Below are 26282 nucleotides of genomic sequence, written 5' to 3' on the forward strand. Positions count from 1 at the left end.
TGAACCTGATTTTTGTAATAAGTACAATTAAAGAATACTCTTTAATATCCTAGGTCTTTTGGGATTCTGATTTGGGAGATTTTAACTCTTGGTCATCAACCTTACCCAGCACATTCCAACCTTGATGTTTTAAATTATGTACAAACAGGAGGGAGATTGGAGCCACCGAGAAATTGTCCTGATGATCTGTAAGTTAATTATGTTCACATAATCACCCCAGAACAAAAATATTCACTGGCAATCATAGTTACAGTTGTGGGACATCTGTAAAAAAATGGGATTTACATGTTTGTCCGTATCACATAAAATGTAAATTAATTGTGGGACTTAATTTGCTAATTATTTTAGGGCTTCTTTTTACTTATATGTGCACATGGTATTTCATTTAGAAGTAAAAAATTGGAGTACAATATATTTATACTCTTATGAAGTTCTTGTAAGTAAATGCAAGCTCTGTGTGTATGTGCTCACATTTATTTTATTTGAGAGATTTTATTTGACTGCTACCTTGATTGCAATATTTTAATATTCTGGTTGTGTGTGTGTGTGTGTGTGTGTGTGTGTGTGTGTGCGTGTGTGTGTATGTGTGTGTGTGTCCTGGGGTTTGAATTTAGAGTCAGACCTGGGTGCTGTCCCTGAGTTACTTTGCTCAAGGTTGGTGCTTTACCACTTAAGCCATAGCTACAATTCTAGACTTTTTTTTCATGGCTAATTTGGCACTAAGAACCCTACCGATTTTCCAGCCTCTTGGCTTCAAATCACAAAATCAGCTTTCAGCCTTCTAAGTAGCTAAGAGACAAGCATGAGCCACCAGTGCCTGGTTACTAGGCATATTTTTTATTCTACCAAATAGGAAAATATAGTTTAAAAATGGGTTCTCATTGATTCATAATATATGGTATTACTAAAATTATATATATTTAATCAGATTATGATTTTAGCATTAAATGACTAAATGGGGATGATTCTATCAAATGATGACTAGCCCTTGTTGCATTTTAGTAGCAAACTCAGAAAAGTGAGTGATTTTGGTCTAGTTATAAAAGAAAAAAAATATTCCCAGATTCTTATGCTAGGTACTAATTCAGTTCCTATGAACAACTTCAGTATAAATATAAAAATATAAACATTTCCCAATAGGTGTTTTACCCAAGAGGTTTCTAAAAGGATAGCCAGAAAGTATACACACCATGATATACACATTATCCTTCTGAGAGCTGTATGAGTTAACAAAGTCTTCATATCAGAGACACAGCTCTTCAGCATCTTGGAGTATATTTTGAATGAAAAAATACACACGAAATAGTTGGATGGCCAGCCAAAACGTAATAAAGTGCTAAACTGTGTGGTACAGGCAAATGCAAAAGGAATTATCAGTATGCGAATACACACCACAGTTGTACTGACTTGACGATGCTGTGTTATTTACAGGAATAGTTAGACTTGAGCCAAAAGATGATTAAGAGCTGGGCACCTGGGTTGGATGTTCTCCTGGTGAATATTTCTGCATTATTTAAATCTTCCTTCTAGAAGAGGATAGGAATTATTATGGGCTTCTAATTTAGCTTTTATAGCCTCTGGGATATTTGCTGGGAGATGAAATACACACATACTTGAGTAAGTTTAGTGGAAGTGAGTAAAAAAGATTCATTAGTCTTTTGAGGGGAAAATCTGTCAATTAGAATTAAGAAATTATGGTTGGGGGGAGGGAAATGGGGACCAAGACATGAGAAAGGGTATTAATGTATGTGAATGAATGCACCTTCTATCTGGCAAATATAATGTAACCCTCCTATTAATTACAATAAAATATATGAAAAAAAGAATTAAGAAATTATACAAAGTTTGAAAACCTTTGATAAAGGACATGAGAAAGAAAACCCTAGCATTTAAATATGAACTAAGTATTAACCATATTGTTATTAAACTAGTAACTACTTTGCTTCTCTTATATATCTCTTAAACACTCAAAATTTTCCCCTAGAATTTCAATTACACAAAATATTCTTTATGCTCCTAGGATTTTCCTAGCCTTTTGGATCCCTTTGGGGATGAATTATGTACCTCATCATAATTATACAATATTTTGTGCATAGACTCCTTAGACATAGATTACTGAATAACATATTTTGTATGATGTATATAATTATTTTGTGTTTTGGGAAGATGGAAATAAATATTAAATTACTCTGTTAGAAAGCAGAAAAAATGTAGTTATGTTTAACTACATTTCAGTGTTCAAAGATACTGAAAAAAATACAGCTAAAAGAAGGAAGGAGTACTGGAAAAGAACTAGAAAAGTATTCCCGGTAATGAGTGGGAAAATATCATATTCTGTCTAGTTTTGTCTTCACTAGTTTACTAGGTTGAATAACTTAACCTAATGTTGATAAGACATATAGTTTCCTTGTAATTAAGATTTGTCCAATGGTGCTTGAAAAGTTCATTCATGTGAATATCATTAATAAAAAGTGAGGTATACTTCCAGGCTTCTAAATACGGATCCCTCCTGTGGAACCCAGGGAAGGGTTAAGATTCACTGCCAACAAGAAAACAAGCTGTGCACGGAAGTAGAGCTCTCAGAGATGCCATTCAATCTGACCTAGGCCTTAACTTGTCATGATAAAGATTAACTACTCCTCTTAGAGTATAGAGAGAACTGATTTTTATTTGAAGCAGTTCTCTAAGATCACAGGCCCAGCTTAGAGGGTTGAAAGTCTCCCCTGAGCCGTGGTACACCTTCTATTCACTGATTAAATACTCAGCACCTGGATGCACTTTGAGCTGGATGAGCTCCTGGATGGCTCTGCTATTCACAGCTATCATTGGCATGCAGGGTTCAGAGCATTCCTGCCCTCTTCCCTCCTTAGGTTCCAACCTGTACAACAGATAGACCAGCCATCAATATTCTCCCCCGGTTTTAGTGTGTATGACAACCACACCACTCATGAGAAGACACAGGATCAAAGGGCAATCTCCATCAAGAGGGAACTCTTTGGGTCCTGTGATAGACTGATCACATTGGCAACTGGGATTATGGAGGGTCTCTCAGATGTAGGAGGCCACAATGCCTCATTTGGAGACGACATTATATGTACACTCTTAAAATATGTACATCTAGTTGCTAAGGGGCCTCTGAGACTGAGTATAACAAATAAGGGAACTCTTGAAATCTGTTTGTTTATGTGCTCTGTCTATGTAGCTACGTAGATTCCTAATAATAAAAGATGCGGTGATAGTTTCATGTTTTGAACTTTAATAGCTGCATGAATCCAAGAACTTGGACTCAAATATTGAATATAGCTAATGAGTTCCATGCTATTCTGAAAAATAATTGAGATAAAAGAGGACTAAAGTGTTTTCACAGTGAATAGAGGAATTTCAAGTTGAATACTTGGCCAAATGAGACACTTAAGTATTATAAGTGTTTTTCTAGAACAACTGAGCCAGATAAATTTTAACTTGAGGACCAGCAAATTTATTTTGAGCAATATACTTCATTACGTATAGCTGTAATTTTGTACAAGTATATAATTTATGATACTGAATAATAAGCTGAGTTTTGTAAGAATTCCCTCAATATGCCACAGTTAACAATGGTTGTTAATTAACTTGAAAGACAGAAGTAATACTTTGTAAATGACTATTGAATTCTTCAAAGCGTCTTCATTTGCCAGCTCATTCTTATTTGAGAACACAAGTTGTAGTGTCTACTTTTAGATGAGGTAGCTTTATATAGCTCCTCTTTTCTTGTCTTTATTTTCTCTGCATGGTGATATAAAATGAACTTGCATACTAACAAGTCATGTTTTTGCCATCTAGAAAATTAATAAATTAGTGATTTGATTCAATATGTTAAAACCCCCATAGATGAAAATTTCAAGACTATCTGCTTAAATAAATTATGTCAATTAAACAAGAGGCTGAATAGGCGATGGAGTAAGTAGGCAGGTGAGGCACAGATGGCTGTCTGCCTTCTCAACTTCCTCTCTTTTTCCCTATTTCTCTCATCTTAAGTAACTGCTGTTAATTATATCGAATTTTCTGTAGAATTATCTAGGGTATTAACAAATATGTTATTTCTGTGATGAATAATAGTGCTTCACTTTCCACATTTAACTCTTAGAACAACTCCCCTATTAGCTATCATGATCATATTTTAACTGTTAGTTTAAACTTTAAGTTTATGATCTTGTATCAGTTATAATCTTATCCCTAAATCTAATGAACCCACATTGTGTATTGTCTTGTATGGTTTTTGTTTCTTATTCTCACAAGTCCTTTTTTTTTTTTTTGCTAGTAATGGGACTTGAACTCAGGGCCTGGACATTGTCCTTGGGATTTCTCAAGGCCAGAGCTCTATCACTTGAGCCACCGTACCACTTCTAACTTTTTCTATGTATGTGGTACTGAGTGCTATGTAAGCTGTCTACACTAGGCCAAACTCCCGGCCCCTGTTGGCACAAGTTCTAAAGACATAGACTGAGTTGTCTTTCAGTTCTTTCCCAGGTATGATTCCTATTAAAAATAATAGTTTGACATTGTTTGACTAGGTGTAGAGATTTCTTATAATACATATGAAAAGGAATCAGACCAATACACAGGGAAGATTCCAATGTTAAATTCCCCCATAATACCTGTTATGCATTATTAACTCTGGCTTGAGATGCTTGTAAAAAAATGGAAGTAAAGTTTGTGTGCTATACTGTAATGTATTAGAAACTATATTATATTTTCTAAAATAAATACTAGCTATTTTTTACAGTTTGTATAATAATTATCTAGTGATTGATATAATCTTGTCTTAGCTACCTGGCCATTGCCTTATGAAACCAGCGCTATCTCTCTCTCCGTTTTCTTTAACACCTTGCCTTTGACCCTTATATAATCCAATACATATCTATTAGGTAGAACAATCCTTTTAAAATGTAAGGATTATGCCTGCTGTAAAACCTCCATAAATTTCCAATATCGTTTCTGGTGTATAAGAACTGCATGGCCCTGTCTTCCTCTTCTGAACTTGTCTCATTCTCTCTCCTTTGTAACTGCACTTCAGCCACACTGGCTCTCTTCTAGATTCCAAAAAGTGCCAATCGCTTTCCAAATTTATGACTTGACACATGCTTTTCCCACTCGTCACATGCTCTGGACCTCTGTCCATACCTGGCTCCTAAGACTAGCATCTTGTTTTCCTACAGAGTTCATGTGCTTAAATGTCATCCATGGCAGAAGGGCCTGCTGTGAATTACTTACCAAAAAATGTTCCATGTCCTTTAAAATGAATGTTTTTTTTTCTGACTTACAAAAGTATTTAATACAAATTGAATTTTATATATATGGATGTGTATTTTTTTCTGTTGATGTGGTAGTATTCATACTCTGAAACACTTTCCCAGTTTGTGTTTACTTATCTGTTCTTCTTTCTGCTCCCAAATTTCTTTCTAGCCCCAGGAAACAAATTAAAAAAAGATCAAATACTTGGCAATTGTCATAGTTAGCAACTTGAAAATCAGAATTACTGGAGTGCTACGAGTTCTTTACCTCCTTGTTAGTGCCAGGTTTCAGTGATGGTAACACTGTAACTTTAAGGATACTCTAATAAAAACAGGAAGGAGGGCCCAGAGGGTGGCCTAGTGGTAGAGTGCTTTTCTGGCATACATGAAGCCCCGGGTTGGATTCCTGGGTACCACATGCACAGGAAAAGCCAGAAGTGGTGCTGTGGCTCAAGTGGTAGAGGGATGGTCTTGAAAAAGCCCAAGGACAGTGCCCAGGAGCTGAATTCAAGCCCCAGGACTGATTAAAAAAAAGAAAAAAGACAGCTATGGATGATACTCTTTTTAAGCTCAGGGAGATATGGGAAAGTAGATGGGGGAAGTAAAAGGGTGAAGGTCTTGAGACTTCCTTGGAGGCTTTAGTTAACTTAGAGAGGCCCCACCAAGGGCCTAGAGCCCCACTGCCTTCCAGTTTGAATTACAAGATGGTCAAGTAGGGGATACCCACTTGGGTAACATAGGGGAAGAAGGGAACATATCTAAGAAGGGAGAATGGTGCTCGAGGATAAGAGGAGTTCTGGTTTCTACTCCAAGTTTCCTTTGTTTCCTATATTGTGTGAATGTTTTTGTTGAGAGCTAGACACTGTGTCCAGAGGCACCGTGGGGATACATGAAAGAAACAGGCATGGGTTCAAGGGCCTTGTCAGAAGATAGAGGACTTGAGAGAGTCACATGGAAGCCTATAACCAGCGAGACAAAGAGAACCTGTTCAATGGCAACGTGCCCCCCAAACAGATGAAGAATTCAGGGTGTTAATAATGGAAAGATGCCTACAGGAGAGCCCAGACCAGTAACTCTTCATTGAATTCCAGAGCAGGCACTGAGATTAGTGAAGATTTGAAAAGCACTGTGGGGTTCAAAGAATCCACCAGTGCATTCCTACACATCACAATAAGCCTGTTTGGTACCTTGCATGTTTCCTGATACAAGTGTGGAACGCTGATTGGAGGAGGTGGAAGTAGTGTGGAAATAAGATAGTCTGAGTTATTTTATGGAACAGTCTGAACATTTCCTACAGGATTGTCTCAGTGGCCTAAACTAGGTTATAAACTACAGTGTGCTAAATGAAGTTAGTTGGAGACTCTAGAAAAGATCAGATTAATTCTAGACAATGTGAAACAGTTATTTTTCTCTGCACCTTAGATAAGCCTTAGTGTGATACATCCTGTCACTACCTTCTAATTCCTGCACATGATACTTGTCCTGACAGGAGTCACACAGCTGCATCCCCAACTCCTAATGCTCTAGCAACAGCAGTGTGAAATAAGTATGTGACACATCTAAGAGTGAATGGATGAATGAACACTAGTTAAAAGGCCTATACAGACATTTCTTTAAACATTGTGTTATTTATTATATTATTAAGCGATTTATTCCTTTACCATACAAAATTCATTTACATTACATCTTTTTGAAGTGGTAAGATCACAGCTAGAGAACAGGTCGCCCTGTAACAAATCCAAGTTTAAAATCCAACATAAACGCTTTTTCTTTTTTTTATATTACATATATCCCTTTTTAAAAACTAGAGTACGGGGCCAGGAGTTTGGCCTAGTGGTAGAGTGCTTGCCTAGCATGCACGAACACCCGGGTTTGATTCCTCCATACCACATATATAGAAAAAAAAAGCCAGAAGTGGTACTGAGGCTCCAGTGGTAAAGCTCTAGCCTTGAGAAAGTCCAAGGACAGTGCTCAGGCCCTGAGCTCAAGCCCAGGACTGGCAAAAAAACAAACAAAAAAAAAAACTAGAGTACAACACAAAGCTAAACTGATTAGTAATTTGCCTATTCCCAATCTTGGGAGAAATACTTCCTTATACAAAGTCATGTGCTTTTTAGGACTCTTAAGAAATTCTTACACCTGACAATTGCTACTTATTCTGAAAAAGGTATTTCCTTTTAAGCTGGGCATGTTGGCTCCCACCTGTAATCCTAGCTACTCAGGAGGCTGAGATATGAGAATCACACTTCAAAAGCCAGCACAGACACTAAAGAACATGAGACTCTTATCTCCAATTAATCACTAGAAAACAGGAAGTGGGGCTGTGGCTCAAGAGTAAGGCGGTAGCCTTGAGTTGAAGAGCTGAAGGACAGTGCCCAGGCCCCGAGTTCAAGCCCCATGACCTACATGAAGGATATTTTCCTTTTCTCTTTTTTTTGTTTCCCTACCTTCCTCCTTCCTCACCCCTCCTCCTCCTCCTCCTCCTCCTCCTCCTCCTCCTCCTCCTCCTCCTCCTCCTCCTCCTCCTCCTCTTCTTCTTCTTCTTCTTCTTCTTCTTCTTCTTCTTCTTCTTCTTTTTTGCCAGTCCTGGGCTTGAGCTCAGGGCCTGAGCACTGTCCTTGGACTTTCTCAAGGCCAGAGCTCTACCACTTGAGCCTCAGCACCACTTCTGGCTTTTTTCTATGTATATGGTACCGAGGAATCGAACCTGGGTGTTCATGCATGCTAGGCAAGCACTCTGCCACTAGGCCAAACTCCTGGCCCCATTCTTATTCTCAAGAACTTCTGTTTTTCCAGGTACTTCTTAGATAATGTTTAGTTAACCAGAAACTAATGTCTGAGGATGAGCTAAGTTCTGGAATCAAATCTGGCCTTTATGTTTGATTTTTGCCTCTAAATAGCTATGTGGACAAATGTTAGATTGTTTTGCATAGCATATATATGAAGTCTTTTATGAGACTGAGGTGTTACCTACTGCACTAACGAGGCACCTATATGAAGTCTTTTAAATCTTACCTTCTTTGGTAATTTTTATAGTTCTTAGCTCCCCCTATTGAGGGGACATTTGCAGACATTCATTTATCTATCTGTTCACTTGGATTAATAACTAGAAATAATGTTAACTTCAGAGAAAAGTGCTACCTATTACAGTAGTATATTGCAAGCCTCTGTTAAATGAGGAACCAAAGTGTCTGCTCTGATCACAGAGCACTGGAAATAACTCAGACTTTCACTTGTAAAATAGCTCTGCCCTGGTTATCAGATATGAAATATTGTCAGCATTTATTTACCATCTTCATCTGCATATCCAGGTGGAATTTAATGACCCTATGCTGGGCTCAAGAACCTGAACAAAGGCCTACGTTCTATAAGATTCAAGAGCAACTTCAGCTGTTCAGAAACTTTTCCTTAAGAAGTACTCATCAGTGTCCAAATGATGACATCAACAGTGGAGTCATCAATGAAGCCTTTGCAGGTAAGTTTGATTTTTCAAAACTTTCTAGTTTTTTCTACTCCAATGCAAACTGAACAATGCCAAAATGTAATATACAAAGAAACACTGTAAGGTAGATAAGAAAAATAATATATGTACTGATATCATCATGACAATTGTTTATTGTGTTTCTTCTAAAAAATTACTTGGGGTGGAGGGCTGGGAGTTTGGCCTAGTGGTAGAGTGCCTGCCTAGCGTGCACAAAGACCTGGGTTCGATTCCTTGGTACCACATACATAGAAAAAGCCAGAAGTGGTGCGGTGGCTCAGGGTAGAACACTAGCCTTGAGGAAAGCCCAAAGTCAGTGGTCAGGCCCTGAGTTCAGTCCCCAAGACTGGCAAAAAAAAAAAGAAGAAGAAGAAAGAATTATTCCAACAGCCTTATGATAATGTAATCTTAAAATTTCCCTCATTAAGACACTTCTTGCAGATTTTGTAACAATCATATATTTGGTTGAGAAAAATGATGAAATGAAAAATTAAAAATTCTTCATCAAGAATTAAGAACTAGATAAATAGATCTTTGGTCACCCATACCAAGGAAAGTGATGATTCATATTTACCAAACTCAGTGGTTACAATAAACATTAGGTCATTTTACTTAGAAGAGATCATAACAGTAACAAAAGCAATGGTAGACTCACTTCAAAGAAGATCAGCTAAGCATCTAAATATGTTGACGGATTGCGGTAGGCTTCTTTATTTCATATATTTTTATTGTAATTAATAGAAGGGTTACATTATATTCACCAGATAGAAGATGCATTATTTCACAAACATTGATACCCTTCCTCATGCCTTGGTCCCCATTTCCCTTCCCCCATCCCCACCCCTCATCTTGTTTTCCCCCTTCCCTATCCGATTTCAAATGACCAAATAAGCATATATACAATATATTAGATAACAAGGTGAAATACTGTAACAATATGAGATAACCAAGGGACAGCAAAAGAGATGAGAGATAACATTCATTGTATCAAATGATACAAGCATTCCCACATGTTGATCTCTTAACCACCACACTGTCATTTCTTAGTGTATAACGTATTATGACTTCTAGTCTCTGAGCATATGCAGAAAGAGGCCCATTGTTGAAAGTGTACATTGAGTTTCTGACCATTTTGCTCTTCTGGCATTTGAAGTCTATTAGTTTCCTGGTTCATTTTTGCAAATCCTACATCCTGGATTTTATCAGCATAGAGATGGGAACATTTTTCTAGATTCTCACACACAGATTAAAAGAGGATACTCTCAGGAGAGAAACATAAGGAAGTAATGCCTGTTTGAGTCTTTATATTTATATAACCATTGATATATATCTACATATATATGAACTCCAAGATATAGAAATAAATGATCTCTCTCTCTTTTTCTTTAATTTTTAGTTTTGTTGATTCTCTCTGTATGTATGTATGTATGTATGTATGTATGTATGTATGTATGTATGGCGTATTCACATGTATCTCCAAGAGGGTGTGGGGAAGGGTACAGAATTTGAGGAAAAAGGGCAAAAAAGGGCAGCAGTGAAGTTCATTGGACACTGGCGAAAGTGAACCATGCAGATCATAGGTGGAGACTGGAGGGAGGGATGGGGCGAGAATGAGGGAAGGGAAGACACTGTACAAAAGGAAATGGACTCATTACCTGCCTCACAGAAACATAATCCCTTTGTACATTACCTTTAAAATGACAATAAAGCCAATTTTTAAAATATATTTTTATTGTAATTAATAGAAGGGTTACATGATATTTACCAGATAAATGGTGCCTTAATTCCCACACATTTATACCCTTTCACATGTCATGGTCCCCATTTCCCTTCCCCCCTCCCCCACCCCCATCTTGTTTTCCCCCAATAAAGCCAATTTTTGAAAAGGTGAAGAAAAGAATTAAGAACTAGCCAGGTGCTGGTGGTTTACATCCATAATCCTACTGATTACAGTAGGGTATTACTGAACTCTGAGGACCACAGTTTGAAGACATCCTGGACAGGAAAGTCTGTGATACTCTTATCTCCAATTAACTACCAAAACACCAGAATTGTTGCTTTGGTTCAAGTGCTAAAATGCTAACCTTGAGCACAAAGCTCAGAGACAGTGCCCAAGCCCTGAGTTCAAGCCTCAGAACTGGTACACACACACACACACACACACACACACACACACACACACACACACAAAAGAACTGTTTTTGAAAAAAAATTAATGGGCAAATCAACTGTAATAAATGATTTTTCTGCAACTTAAAAATTAGAATCATCATAATTTTACAGATGAGAAAACTGAGGATTAGTGCCTTACTTCATGAGCACCCAGCTGAGTTGGGGCCAGAGTTTGGCTCTGTTCTTGAGTCTTTGCCATCTTCCTGCTTCAGAGACAGTGCTGCAGTAAGGAAACTGGACACACATTTCCCCAGTTATAGTATCCATAGAACACTGCACAACTAATACAACACAAGAACTTCTTACTTCTGGTTGCTGGAAAAGATGCACCTGGTTATACAAATTCATTTAGATGCCATGCCTTAGCAGAAGAAACTAACATTTGAAATATTATTAATAAGGAGAGCTAAGCAAGCATAATTCAGAATAATGATATAGGACAGTTTTAGTGGGACAGGTTTTATAGTTGAAGTATGATCATTTAGACAGAAACAAGCAATACTGGGCCATGACTGCAGTATAACTTTAGTAAAAGGAAAATCATCATTGTGTTATAACGAACGTAAATTCTGCAGATAAAAAGTAGAAGGAAATACAGAAAGCAGGAAACATTTTGGTAATTGTGATTGTGACTGAACAAGAGGGGCATGGAAGAGAGAAGGATGAAATAGAATGAAAGACAGAGTTTGCATGTTTGCAAAATATACTAATAGTGGAACAGTTACTGCCAGGCAAACCTGAACTTAATTACTAAGAAACTACCCTTAATGACAGTTTGCTGCTCTGCAGACTGGTGGCTGTACTTAGCAAAGCAATAAGGTGTCTGTCTTTGTTGATATTGTGGTAGATAAAGAAGAAAAGAAAGCCACTGGAGGGATTTTGTTGTTGTTGCTTAAATAAAGCACTTTAGGATTATAGCAATTATGCTATGTCTCTTCTATGGTTCTACTGACCTAATGGGGTAGGGAAGGGATAGAGAGAAGATTAGTAACGTATCTGGGCATCTAGTAAAAATATCCCAGTGACTTCATCCAAACATTTGTGTAAACATCACCTCATCAGTCCGAGAGAGTTCTACAGGAAACAAATCTAAATGCTCCTCTGCTGTTCTAAACATAGCCAGTCAGCCGGCATATGTCTCGCCATAAATATCCTGTCTTATTTGGAAGCCTTTAGTTTAATATTTCCCTCTTAAAGAGGTTGTGGGTTGGTTGTCTGTGTCCAAGCTATCTGCCTTAAGGTCTGACTTATAGGCATTGTATTCAATACCTTTTGTTTCATTTTTTTAAAAATGCTTTTGTAAATAAAAGTAAACAAAAGAAACTTCTACATCACCCCCTGTTTCTCACTAGCTCTTTATGCAACAAGAGGATGTATTAATTGTCAAGAGCTTACCAGGGTCAAGTTTCTAAATATTGCTGTAAGTACTATAAACAAAGGAAGTTGTTAGCTAATGATTTTTCTCTGACACATGGCAATAAAATTTGCAAAAACTATTTATCTGGCTCATTACAAAAAAAGATTCTTTTGAGCGGAGTGTCTGTGGTCACACCTGTAATCCTAGATGCTTAGGAAGCTAATCTGAGGATTGTGGTTCAAAGCCAGCCCAGGCAAGAAAGAGTCTATGGGATTCTTATCTGCAATTATCTCCAAAAAAGCTGAAAATGGAGTTATAGATCAAGTCATAAAGCACTAGCTTTGATCACAGAAGCTCCAGAACACTGGCCACACCCTGAGTTCAAGCCCTGGACTAGAACAAAAGAAAGAAAAATGTTTTGTTTTGTTTTACAAAAACTCAACCAGACTGAGAGCATGGCCTAGTGGTATGGTGCTTGAATAGCAGGCATGAAGACCTGAGCTTGATTCCTTGATGGCATATACACAGAAAAAGCTAGAAGTGGCTTTGTGGCTCAGGTGGTAGAGTGCTAGCCTTGAGAAAGCCCAAGGACAGTGCCCAGCCCCTGAGTTCAAGCCTTAGGACTGGCAAAACAAAACAAAACAAAAAAACCCTCAGTGAATCATAATTGGTAGGGATTTTCCAATAAGAATTAAGGTATGGCAATGAAACAGCTAAGAGGATGGATGAATAGAAGTTTTGTATATTGTACATAGAAGTTTTTGTTGAAATTCTAAACTTTCCTTTAATCCCTTTCCTTGAAAAAATTATATTTTGTAGCTCACACCTGTGGCTCCTTGCTAATCAGGATGCTGAGATCTGAGAATCTCGGTTCAAAGCCAGCCTGGGCATGAAAGTCTCTGAGACTCTTATTTTTAATTAACCACCAGAGAACTGAAGTGGTGCTATGGCTCAAGTGGTAGAGTGCTAGCCTTGAGCTAAGGAGCTCAGGAACAGCCCCCAGGCCAACAGTTCAAGCCCCATGACAGATAAAAAAAATACATTTAAGTAGTTATACACATGGGTTTTAAGTTTTAGCTTAATTTCTTTTCTTTTTTTTTCTTTCTTTTTCATTTGTTGGTTGTGGGGCTTGAAATCATGGCTCTGACCCTGTACCTGAGCTCTTCTTTTTTTATTCAAGGCTAGTGCTCTACCATTTGGAGTCATATAGCTCCACTTCCAAATTTCGGTGGTTAATCGGAGATAAGAGTCTCGGGAGACTTTCCTGCCTGGGCTGGTTTCAAACGGTGATCCTCAAAGCTCTGTCTTCTGAGTAGCTAGAATTACAGGTGTGAGCCGCTGGCACCCAGCTCTTAATTTCTTTAAGCTCCTTACAAGCATCTTAATTTCTCCAGCCATCAGAGATGAACTACTTAAATACTTTATTTCTTTCCAGCATGTTTATATCTTCTGTTGTTATAATCACATATAGCAAGATATTCTTATGCGTTCTTCAGTGGTATTAGTACAAGCTTACACTATCCTTCAGCACTTACGTCCTTGCCAAGGCACTAGTCAAGCTTTGTATTAATGATGTTGTTGGTATGATGGAGAAAGTTTACAACACTATCTGAGTACTTCAATGGTTTGGAATATGCCATAATGGTTTGGGGACAATGAAGAGGAAAATGAGATAATGCCAAAGAGCCTATAAGCTTGTGGCTTGGCCATCTTCTTCAGTCATGTAAAAGATGTGAACAAGAAATACATACCTGAAGTTCATGTGCTCTTACCATATGATATGATTCGTAGTTCAGGCATGAAACCTAGTAAGTAGGTAAATACATTAGGAAAAACAAGTACAATGCATTGTTTCCCTTACTCCCTTGAAATTATTTCATTTTCCTCTGGTTTCAATGTAAGTCCATTGCCAGCAAATGGAACCTAGGAGTTCATAATGGCAAAGTTCCTGAGGTAGGCAGAACAATTGGCTGTAGCATTAGAGCTACACATGAGTATGCCCTCATGCTGGAGAGAAGAGGAATGCCCAGCATCTATCTACTGAAGTGCTTCTGATGTTTAAAGTATGGTGCTTCATGTAAAGATGGTATACTGCTCAGAAGTGCTGCTACCCACATCAGTTACAACTGACTTTCTTTTTTTTTTTTTTTTGGTGGATGGTAGAATTTGAACTCTGACCCTGGGCGTTGTCCCTGGGCTCTTCAACTTAAGGCTACCACCCTACCCCTCGAACCACAGTGCTGCTTTCAGTTTTCTGGTGGTTAATTGGAGATAATAATCTCATGGACTTTAGTGCTCGAGCTGGCTTTGAACCTTGATCCTCAGATCTCAGCCCCCTGAGTAGCTAGGATTACAGGCGTGAGTCATTGCACCCAGCGACACCGACTTTCTAGACCTTTGGCTTCCCAGGGACTCCCGTGGGGTGCACAGCCCACACAAGCTCTTTCCCACACAGTATGGAACCCTGCCCAGCCTACAGGGAAGAAAAATGACAGACACTCCCTCCACCTGGGTGATCTTGAGAAAATGATTTAACTCTTCCACACCTCATTTTTTCCCCTGCTATTAAGAGGGAATAATACTGGTATGAAATTAGAAGAATGAGTCCATATATGAACATAGTTTCAAACCATATAGACTAAATGTTCTGTAAGAGTTCATGCTACTGGAAATCATCACAACAATTAATCATCTATTTCATGTCCTTTTCCTTTTCCTTCAACCTTGCTGTCAAAATGCACTAGGCTTGCATCCATTCCTTTTTGTAGTCATAAGCATGTGCCTTTTACTTGTCAGTTAGTGGTAATGGCTTCATATGACCGTTGAGCCCCAGGGAGAGCAGAGGGTGACTGGCTCATTGGCTGCTGGGCTGTTCCTTAATCAACACCCATCATTCCTCTGCCTGTGGCCCTTCATCTTGCTCTCTCTTTCACTTAAATGTTTTTAAGATAGCTACATGATGAATTCCCTCTGTTAATTTGGGTCTCTGCTAGAGTGTCATCTGATTAAAGAGAAGCTTGCTGACACCCAATCTACAACAATTATTCTCTTGCCCTTTATTCTACCAAGTTGTCCTTCTTGCGGACTTCCACTATCTGACGTAACTAGCTACCTACTAGTTTATTGTCTCTCCATTAGAATACAAATTCCAAAGAGCAGCAACTTTATATCATCAATACTGACTTGTAGTAGGGACCCGATAAATAATGGTGAAAGACAGAAAGAACTCTCTGGAAAGCTACCTAATTTCTTTCATAAATATAATGATTTAGTCTACCTGCTTAAGGGTCAGCCCTGTGAGTTCACTATATTGTAACTCCCTTTCTTAAATGCATATTACCTTTTATGGTTATATTTCTGCTTCCTTACTAAACTGGAATAGCCTCCAGAACAGGTAACACCTCTTGTTTATTTTTGTTTTCTCAGCACTTAATGGTCCTACTAAATATTTGTTGACTGTATAAATAAGTTGGTACTATGATATAACCTATACATTGTTCACAGCAAAGGAAATTAAATAGACACCAACATAACTGTTCAATGTTTTCCCACAGGTGACGATGATAACATGATTAGCTTGAATTCAGATGACACTATGCCGGTTGCTTTGGTGGAAACCAGGAACCAAGAAGGGTTAAACTATATGGTACTGGCCACAGAATGCAATCAAGTTGAAGAAAGTTCTGAGGGTCCTCTAGGAGCCAAGGAATCTGAATCCTGTGATCTGAGGAAAGAAGAGAAGGAACCACATGCAGACAAAGATTTTTGCCAAGATAAACAAGTGGCTTGTTGCCCTCCTGGCAAGCCTGAAGGTCTGAACTATGCTTGTCTCACTCACAGTGGCTATGGAGATGGGTCTGATTAATAGCTGCTTGGGAAATGCAGAGCTGAGATGAACACTCTCATTAGGTAGTTACTGAAAAAAAATGAGTAATAGACATGGTAGTAGTCTAACTCTGATTTTACTTTATAAGGTTCCTGAGTTTTCATCTTAGATTTGAGAACCATATGGTTTAATCCCTTGTATCAATGGTCTTATTTTCAGTAGAATTTTGTGGCGAGTGTTTGTACATGTAGAAAGCCTAAGAAGATTCAGAAATGTGGAAAGAAAACACTGCTCTCCCTCCTTCCTTTTTCTCCTGGGTAGTGCTGCAGACCCTTCAGTTTCGGTGAAAACATGTTGACCAGATGGTTAGAGACAGAAATGGGTCTCTTCAGAGGCTGGAAGGAGAGGGATAGGAAGCAAGCTGTGTATCAAGTCAACTACAGATTGCAGACCCTGGTGACACGAGTCAGATATAGCAGCAGACCAGTGCTGGCAGAAGTGGAAAGACAAGAAGCAGTCCCTGGAGTGCTGGGTGCTGGTAGCTCACACGTGTAGTCCTAGCTAGCTACTCAGGAGGCTTGAGATCTGAGGACCATGGTTCAAAGGTTCAAAGACAGCCCAGGTACGAAAGTGTGAGCCTCTTAGCTCCAATTAATCACCAGAAAACTGGAAGTGGCGCTTAGGCTCAAAGTAGTGCAGTGCTAGCCTTGAGCAGAAAAAGTTCAGACAGAGCCCCCGAGCTCTGAGTTTAAGCACCACAATCGATTTGCCTTAAAAAATAATTTCAGCAGCTTCAGGGAACAAATCTCATCTTTCTTTTGCAAGACTGACACAAGCTGCTAGTGGTGAATACCAAAACTGCACATTTTCCCCAGTGAGGCTTGCCAAAACTAAAACCACAGTTTTTGTCCCCAGGTCTAAACTCTAGGAGTTCCACATGCCATGTCTGAGTACTCACTTCTATTCACCAAATGAAAACTGTGGGAGAGGGCGAAGAAAGGAGATTTCATCGCATGATATGAGCAGCACTTCAGTGCCTCTTCAACTACAGACATTTGCCATAGGGTAAAAATGGAGACTTGAGAGCAGGGGGTAAGAAAATATGCCCAGTTAATCCAGATGGATCAAGCATCAGCACAAACAGTGTAAGACCTTAAGTTCAAAGTCTAATATTCTCAAATTCATAAAAGGTTAGTATTTTATAGGAAAATAGTAACAAGATTGGTTCAAAAATACTGTTCTGTTCTTAGCAATATTTGCAAAAAACTGGTCTAAAGGAAAATGGTGTATTTTATTAGGTGTAAACTGAATCAGAGTGAGTATATTATGTCTTACAACCTTACAACCATGGTAAAAAAAAACAACCCAGCCATTCTTTTATGTAATTGTAACAGTGCCCTGTGTGTCTGTGACTAAAGATGTGGTGAACTGGATGCCTGAACTTCATCTAACATTGTGCAAACATTTATCGAGTTAAAAGTGTAACTTTCTATACCTAAAATAACCAGGTAATGCTTATTTCTATCCAAAGGCATTGTAACTCAGCCTTCCACATGTAAATAAAATGTCTGGCATTTCTGTTGTTTGTTAGTACCATGAAGATGGCAAGAAAAAAAAAAACCCATCCCCAACCTTATCCTTGGACTCTATTTGTCTGAACTACATGAACATTATTATACACATGAGATGGTTCTTGAAAAGTAGAAAGTAAGTCTATTTGGGGTCCCCGCAACTGTTCTTTAATGTGTTACAGATCTAAAGTTAAGTACTGAGCTTGCCTAATGCACAAGAAGACAAATAGCTAAAATATATGTCAAAAATACTAATTGCTTAAATCTTAAACTAGAAAGGCTGTGATAAAGCAGAATAAAAGATGAATGCAAAGTCGGAGGACATCCAATTAAATAAATTGCACACGGGAACTGCTTTCAAACAATTGTGCAAATGGATTTCTTTCAATAAGCACAGACTACTAAAAACTTGTTTGATCTGGTGCCAGAGCCTCATGCCCTTTTGTAATCCTAGCTACCCAGGAGATTGAGATCAGAGCCAGCCTGAGCTAGGAAAGTCCAATGAACCAACAAAATTTTGGCACAAGTGGTAGAGTGTGAGATGTGAGTGAGCAAGCAAATCAAGGGAGAGCATGAGGCACTGAATTCAAGTATGAGTTTGCCTTCTTACAGAGGTTCCTATTATGACTCTAGATAACCATGAGTGCATAGGAATGTCTTCTAAAATCCCTCATTTTTATTACTTTTGAAAGAGACTCTGTTTGAATAAAGGGAAAATTTTAAGCGGTGCTTACAAACTGTCTTTTACATTTATTTTTATCTTCAAATAGTTGTACAAAGGAGTTGCCATTTAATAAAGTTTGTAGAGTTTAATAAAGTTTATCAGTGCAATATATCCTGGTCAACGTCACTGCTTTCCACATCTTATCCGTCACTCCCAACAGACCCTTTCCTTTCCTTTTTTTAATTTTGCAGGCTAGATATTGAACTCTTGACTACATTCTCCCACTGTCCCTTTAACCACTTACTTATAAGTATACACTTCCTGGTGTTTCTTTTGTTGTACCTTAATTTTGCCTTTCTAAGGACTGACGCTGTTTGAGTTCTCCCTTGAATCTACCATATTTCAGTTAATGCCTTTGTAAACATTTGCGTACCACCTGACATATTTATTTATTTATTTATTTAGCCAGTCCTGGGCTTGAGCTCAGGGCCTGAGCACTGTCATTGGGCTTTCTCAAGGCTAGAGCTCTACCACTTGAGCCTCAGCACCACTTCTGGCTTTTTTTTTCTATGTATATGGTACTGAGGAATCGAACTCGGGTCTTCGTGCATGCTAGGCAAGCACTCTACCACTAGGCCAAACTCCTGGCCAAACCCAATATATTTATTTATAGTTTACAAGCTAATTCTAGCTTTCACATATGAAGAAAACAATGTAACTTTTATCTCACTGGGCCTGACATTATTTAACTTAATATTTTTTTCCAGGTCTTTCCATTTCTTTACAATACCACTCTTTCTAATGGATGAGTAAAATTTCATCATGTACTCAAGTGGTAGAGCACTAACTTTGAGCACAAACAGGTACAGGGACAGTGCCGAGGCCCTGAGTTCAAGTCCCACAACCAACAACAAAAACCCCAAATTCCAAATTCCATTATGCATACAGACTACATTTCTTCTTCTTCTTTTTTATTTTGCCAGTTCTAGGCCTTGAACTCAGAGCCTGAACACTGTCCTTGGGCTTTCTCAAGGCTAGAGCTCTACCACTTGAGCCACAGCACCACTTCCTGCACGCTATGGCAAGCACTCTACCACTAGGCCAAACTCCTGGCCCCGCCAAGGAGGCATTGGTGCTGGAAGTGGCTTCATCCAGGGTCACTGAGCCAGCAGAGAGAGTCTGCTCTGAGAGTCAGACCAGCCAGACTGAATCAGTTCCTCCATCTGCGCTCCACCCTTGCCTCCTGCTCAATTCCTCACAAATCCTCCCTTAGATTCTGTGAGTTACCTCCATAGCCTTTCACTAAATTCTTTCATTCAGTCAAAGCCAGTTTTTTCTGCTTTCGCCAACATTTTTACTCCACCAGTGCCATGAACCTCTATTTTAGAAATTGTAAGAGATGAGAAGTGTTCAGAAGAATTACATTCACAGTATGATATCCTTGCATTATAACATACTTATACTTTATATATTTATATGGAGAGAAATAGGCAACAGAATTCTCATGTTTCAGCTAAGAAGCACAAATTAGTCCATTTAAAATAATGCATAATGTGCTAGGAGCGTTGGCTCACACCTGTAATCCTAGCCACTCTGGAGGCTGAGATCTGAGGATCAAGGTTCAAAGACAGCCCAGGCACTAAAGTCTATGAAACTTTTATCTCCAATTAACCACTAGAAAACTGGAAGTGGCACTGTGGCTTAAAGGGTAGGGTGTAGCCTTGAGTGGAAGAGCTCAGGGACAGCGCTCAGGCTCAGAGTTCAAGCCCCATGACTGATAAATAAATAAACAAATAATGTAGTGCACAATGAATAAACTGATAGAAATATTTAATATGAAGTAAAGTATTGCTTACAATTTCATTGTAAATATGTCTTGTAAATAAAAGTCATTGATAAGATGTAACTGGATAATTCTGTCATTATAATTCTACAATTTGAAGTTAATTCTGGAAACATTACACTTATAGAGATTAAATCTGGCAATGGTTAATGACAGGGTGTGTTAAAATATTGTTAATAAAAATTAACATAAAATACCATCTTCTTGATAACATTTTATCTGTAAAATATTACCTGGGTATATTAGATTTGGGAGACTAATGGTTTACAAAAGTATAACTGTCAAATGTTTACATGACAGTGGATTGATAAATTGAATTTTCATTAGAAATTGTTCAAGAAAAAAATAACACAAAGCAAAAAATTTAAATTGAAGAAAAAGAAATATCATTTGTGGTTTTAAACACTGCCAAATGAAACATTGAATTATTTCAACATATTAAATGAAGCTGGTATGTTGGTATAATTCTTATGAAAATTGCTTTATCTGAAACCCCCCCCTTTTTTTTTCTCCTGCCCCATGCGTTCTGTTTGGTTCATTTCATATGTTCTTTCCTTATCTGTTGGGATTTCACCTTTTTGCTGCTTATCTAACCAAATCAGTCTTCAGGGCCAACTCATATTCCAGCTTTCTCCTTTCTCGGAAACACCGATATCTTCATTGTCTCTATATCTTACTTGGCAGTAACTGCATGTATTTTTCATTCTCTTTTGGTGATTTTCCCTATTGAAATAAATTCTAAGCTTTTTAATTATATGGTAACATCTTTGAGCCCTTTGTATATTTTCTAGGAAAAAGTTGTTCATGTTTAATAGATTGTTGGACTGAGTTCTCATTATATTCCTACACATTTCAGAATAATTCCTAGTCAGTAGCTTGATTTTCCAGAGCACCAGAAAATCAGTTGAACACAAAGATGACTCAAGAGGAGTCTTTAATTCTGAGTTATCTTCTGACACCTCAAGAGGCAGATTAAATGAGTTGGGGGACTGCTTTGAAATTCATATCAATTCCCTGTGAGGCTTGACATTCTGGTGGCCCTTGACATGATCAAACATAGACTGAGAGAGGTAAAAGTCATTTTATCATTCTTCATTTCTCCCCTGTCTCAGGTCTACCTTTTTTCACCAGAATGATCTTTATGAGATTACAGATGATGAGAAGACTCACATTTATAAGCTGGAGATCCAGAGAAGCCAGTACTTTGGTCCTGTCTAAATCCAAAGACCTGTGGTCTAAAGGAGTCAAGAATGTAGCTCCAATTCCAAGGCCAAAGACTTAAAACACAACAGAGCTGCCAACATAAATCCCAGAGTGTGAAGTTTCAGAGAACCTGAAATTCTCGTGTCCAAAGGCAGGGAAAGATGATGGCTAGCCGCAGAAGAGCAAGAGAGAATTAGCCTTTTCTTCTGTCTTCTTCTGTTAGGCTCTCAGCTTACCAGATGATGCCTACCCACACGGAAGAAGGGCAGATCTGTGTCCCTCAGGCCACCGATTGAAAAGACACTCTGTTTTAGAATTACTCACACTCAGAACAAGTGCTTTATCAGCTATGTGAGGTCATGACCACCAAGGGGAAAATGGAGGAACACTCTAGTAAGTGAACATGGCTCTTGCTCAGTTCTCAGGTATGAGGCAGTTTTTCCATCTGTGACTCACTGACTATAGAAGTAGATGGATCTTCTGTGCAAGGACGCTGTAACACCATGACATGTGTAGGCCCAAGGAGCTGTGGCCATTCCACCGTGGGGACTCCATATTAAGGAGAGGAAGAATTTCCACATGGTTTAGAATACTGGATGCAGACCAAGTGATAACATTGGAATTCAGAGGCCTGAAGCTTCACCAGAGCCATTTCTTACAAGAGCTTATAAGCCAAGTACTACATTACATCCAGACTAGTTCCTAACACCCTACAATGCTTCTACAGAGTCCACAGCCCCACCAAGTGGTCATTTCCCCACTCTTCAGATGTACTGGGCTCTGCATTCTTTGTGGTTGGCTTAGCCTCTTAACTGGGTTCTGGGCCCTTAGATGCTTTAGTGTGTGGATGTCCAGGTGGAAACTTCTGATGTTTTTTTATCTTTTCCTTCTCTTTTGTCATCTCAAAAATAGTGAATCAAAGTCAACATTGAATTTGAGAATGACAACCAGTAGTGCCACCATTAATTTTGGTCTCTACTTACTTTACTAGGGTTCTTTCAGAATTTGGATCCATCGGAATGTCTGCAGAGAACCACAGTTAAATTAAATACTAGTTCCAACTACAATTGATGTACTAGGTGTAGCAGATTTACTAAAACATCTTAGTAGGACTTAAAAGTGCAAACAAAATGGAAAAGCAAGAAGATGGCTCTGTAAAGTGAGTTGCCTCTCAAGGGTTAACAAGGAAGTGAGAGAGCAAATCGGAGGTTTTCTTACTTGGTTTCTTTTAAAGACAGAAAATACTGCTGCTTATTTCATAGTAAGGACAATGATTCAGAAGAGGAAAAAAGAGATATGCACAAAAGTTTTTTTTTTGTACAGAGATACAATGCATTTTGATATTTACCTTCATTCTTCTCAGAAGCATGATTTTTGAAGTGTTGTCCTTGAGCAGAAGGCAGAACTGAGGCTCAGTGCCCAAGGCAGAGCTTGAGACTGAGGATTCCTGAGTGCCAAAAAGATATTTGACACTAATTGGCTCCTTCTAAATGTGACAGTCTCTCCTGACTCCTCTTAATGAGAGGATTTTCTTTCCTGAAGCTGTCTTCCAGAAGATTTTCTTTTTTTTAAACTTGTATTCCAAACACTGGATCAACTGTCATTTTAAATTTTGGTATTTAGTTATGTAACTAAATAGAAAAACTTAATCATTTTTGTTTTCTTTCACAATAGTTGTGAGATCTACTTGACGCAGTTAATTCCCAGTTTAAAGTGAGCTGGAGATATTTAGGGCTACTGTGAGCTTTTAAATCCTGAATTACAGACTTTATCATTACGTGGGTGCCAGATGAACAGCATAGATCTTAGGTGGTAAGATGTTTCACAAAGCTGACTGTCACTCTGTATGGGTGAGTGTGGAAACAAGACTTAATGGAAGAGGAAGAATTTAGACTTTGAATAGTAGGTAGCATTTGGGATTTGGGTTAGAGAGCAGAGGAAGTGTTTTGTTGTTGGTTTTTTTTTTTCATGGTAGCAAGCAGAAATTTATAAGAATCATCTGTGGGGTATAAGAGAAAAACATTATGGACCGCTCTAAGAGAAAGTAGCAGTAATCAGAATCTTATTTGTAGGCATTCTGGTAATTTCGCCATTGTGTATCATTGAGCTGAGGGCTAATGGGACGTCAATTTATGAGCTTTGTGAAAAGCAGGGAAAATATTACAGCTTGTTTATATTAAAATAGTTTCACTTCATTCAGAACATTGGTATGGACAAGAAAATCCAAGAATTAGAAAACGAAAAGACAACATGCAAAGAATTCTTTTCCTGTCATTTGTACTGTTCTGTTTTCCTGTAAAAGACATAATTTCTTTTTTTTTTTTTTTTTGGCCAGTCCTGGGCTTGAGCTCAGGGCCTGATAAGCACTGTCCTTGGACTTTCTCAAGGCTAGAGCTCTACCACTCAGCACCACTTCCAGCTTTTTTCTATGTATGTGGTACTGAAGAATCGAACCCGGGTCATCATGCATGCTAGGCAAGCGCTGTACCACTAGTCCAAACTCCCGGCCCATAATTTCATTCTTTCTTATGGCTGGATAATACTTTGGAAATGTGTTGCTGCTGTTGTTGTTATTTTATTCGGTGCCTATGCTGGTGTTTGTACTCAGGGTCTGGGTGCTGTCCTTGAACTTCTTTGGCACAGCTCTAGCCCTCTACCACCTGGGCTGCAGCTCTACTTTTCAGTTTTTGGTGCTTAATTGGAGATAATATCTCACATACTTTCCTGCCCAGGCTTTGAACCACAATCCTCAGATCTCAGCCCCCTGAAAAGCAGGATTAGAGGTGTGAGCCAGTGGCTCAGCTGAAAGGCTTTTAGAAAACACTTAATGCTTTGCTTCTGTTGCTGTTGTAAAATACAAAAGGATTACATTTTCTTAAGACTCTACGTTAATTAGCAGCCTGATTGTATATCATGATGGGAGCGTATATTTGGTTTTCTTCTTCACTTCAGTACACTTTATATCTCAAAAGAGAGAAGGGGGTAGTATCCCATTGAGGATTTTTTTCAGTCCTACTTGTAGAAGTATCATTGTTTAAACTCCAAATGACCAATCACCCCAAGTTTAAACTCAAAATGATGACATCCAGGATTATAATCTTTGTTTAGAAAGTAAATAGTTTGGGATTGTTAAGTATAAAATTGTGAATAATTTGTTTAATTCCAATTGAATACAATTATCTACTTGTGTTCCCTCAGGGTATGGGCCTATTTCCTTAGAACCTTTTCCTAGTCCTTTTTGAAAGCATGAGTGAAGAAGGTGTTTTTAAAAAATCCTTTGAACATGGAAGAGAAAATACCATAAGCTCTGTTTCTTATGTTTCTCACCCAAATCTGTCTGTCAACACCTTTCTTTCAGTTTCTGGGTTTAGAAAGGTAACTGCCTGAGGTAAAAAAGGAGGCTCACAGTTTCCTAAGCAAGGCAGAATAAAACTAATAAAGCAACACTTTGTTTAGGTAGTGTTTATAGTTATATCAAGAAATTCCATTACATTGAAGGGGCTGTAAAGGAGTTATATGACACTAGAGAAAAAAATTATCTGGGGTGAATTGCACATTGGGTAAAATGTGCTGGGGAAAGAAAAAAAAAACCGAAATGGGACTGTGCCTAGTAAAAAAACAAACAGCAGTAACAAAAATTGTGTTTTTCACTCCATTTCTGGTACAGGGAAGAAAATCAACAAAATAAAGGGAAGGTTGTTATTTGAGAATTAGCAGGAAAAAGAATGACATTCTCATTAAGAATTTCAAGCATAAGTTTTGTTTATACTCAGTGTGTTTTAAGAATATTTAGATCTTTGTTCCTTTCCTCTCTCGAGTGGAAATTAGGTTGGTCTGAAGAATTCTAAAAGGGTTTCTAAATTTTAAGATAGAGAAAAGTATTTTGTTATTTGTAAATGTAAATAGAGATTAAAGTATGACTTCCAAAAATAAATGATGATAATAACAACTTCTAATCAATAACTAGCTTGTTAGAACAGTACAAACATTGACTAGGAATAAAAATTTATTTGGCTTTGTTTTGAAAAGCTTAGGATATCTTTTATTTAAAATTTCCCTTGTTTTTGGACTTGTTTCTTCATGTATTTTATGGTATAAAATTATGAGAGAGGATATCTGAAGCAAAACTGCTTTCTGAAACATGGAAACAGAACTAGAGGAAATCATAAGACCAAAAAAACAGAATAGGACATAAACTGCTATGATTTTTTTTTAATATTTGTTAATTGTTGGGGTAATGAAAAGAGGGGTTACAGTTGCATTCATCAGGTAATGGGTACATTACTTCTTGAACATTGTTACCCTTTCCCATGTTTTTCTCCCAATTTGCCTTCCCCCACCCCCTTCTACTCATCTTGTTTTTCTCCTCCCTTCCCTTTTTCAAATGAACAAATAAATGTATATACAATATATCAGATACCAAATTCAGATATAGTAATAACAAGAGACAAACCATAAGGGGAAAAGAAGAGAAAAGAAATAGCTTTACTTAGTATACTAAGAACAATAATCACAAAGATAAACTTCTTGTTTCCATATCCTGGAGTTTATTTCGCTTAGCCACATAAACTATCATTTATCTAGGTGAAATCACTAAATCCAAGGAAGCCAGAGTAAATCTGGATTTCTTTGTTCGAGGCTGGCTTTGTAAGAATCCACTGAAACACCCATAGAAGTGTCCCAGTTGGTGTTACTGTACTATAGAGATTCTTAGCTTTCTTTCTTTCTTTTTTTTAAATCTTTTAAGATTTTATTAACACTGATTTTTTTTGCCAGTCCTGGGCTTGAGCTCAGGGCCTGAGCACTGTCCTTGGACTTTCTCAAGGTTAGAGCTCTACCATTTGAGCCTCAGCACCACTTCCAGCTTTTTTCTATGTATGTGGTACTGAGGA

General features: G+C 38.1%; 1 protein-coding gene across 4 annotated transcripts in view; it reads left to right on the forward strand.

The window, feature by feature from the left end:
- Ros1 (ROS proto-oncogene 1, receptor tyrosine kinase) overlaps positions 1 to 16566 on the forward strand; it is a 97280-nt gene extending 80714 nt beyond the window's left edge. For all 4 annotated transcript variants that reach the window (XM_090338229.1, XM_090338227.1, XM_090338228.1 and 1 more), the window contains 3 exons: positions 54 to 188; positions 8585 to 8748; positions 15838 to 16566. In XM_090338229.1, the coding sequence (XP_090194355.1) occupies positions 54 to 188; positions 8585 to 8748; positions 15838 to 16148 (610 nt within the window). In that variant the 3' untranslated portion in view covers positions 16149 to 16566. The remainder of the gene's footprint in view (positions 1 to 53; positions 189 to 8584; positions 8749 to 15837) is intronic.
- Positions 16567 to 26282: the final 9716 nt, after the last annotated feature.

Source organism: Megascapheus bottae, chromosome 8 (genome assembly GCF_031878675.1).
Source record: "Megascapheus bottae isolate mThoBot1 chromosome 8, mThoBot2.hap1, whole genome shotgun sequence".
Classification (NCBI taxonomy): domain Eukaryota; kingdom Metazoa; phylum Chordata; class Mammalia; order Rodentia; family Geomyidae; genus Megascapheus; species Megascapheus bottae.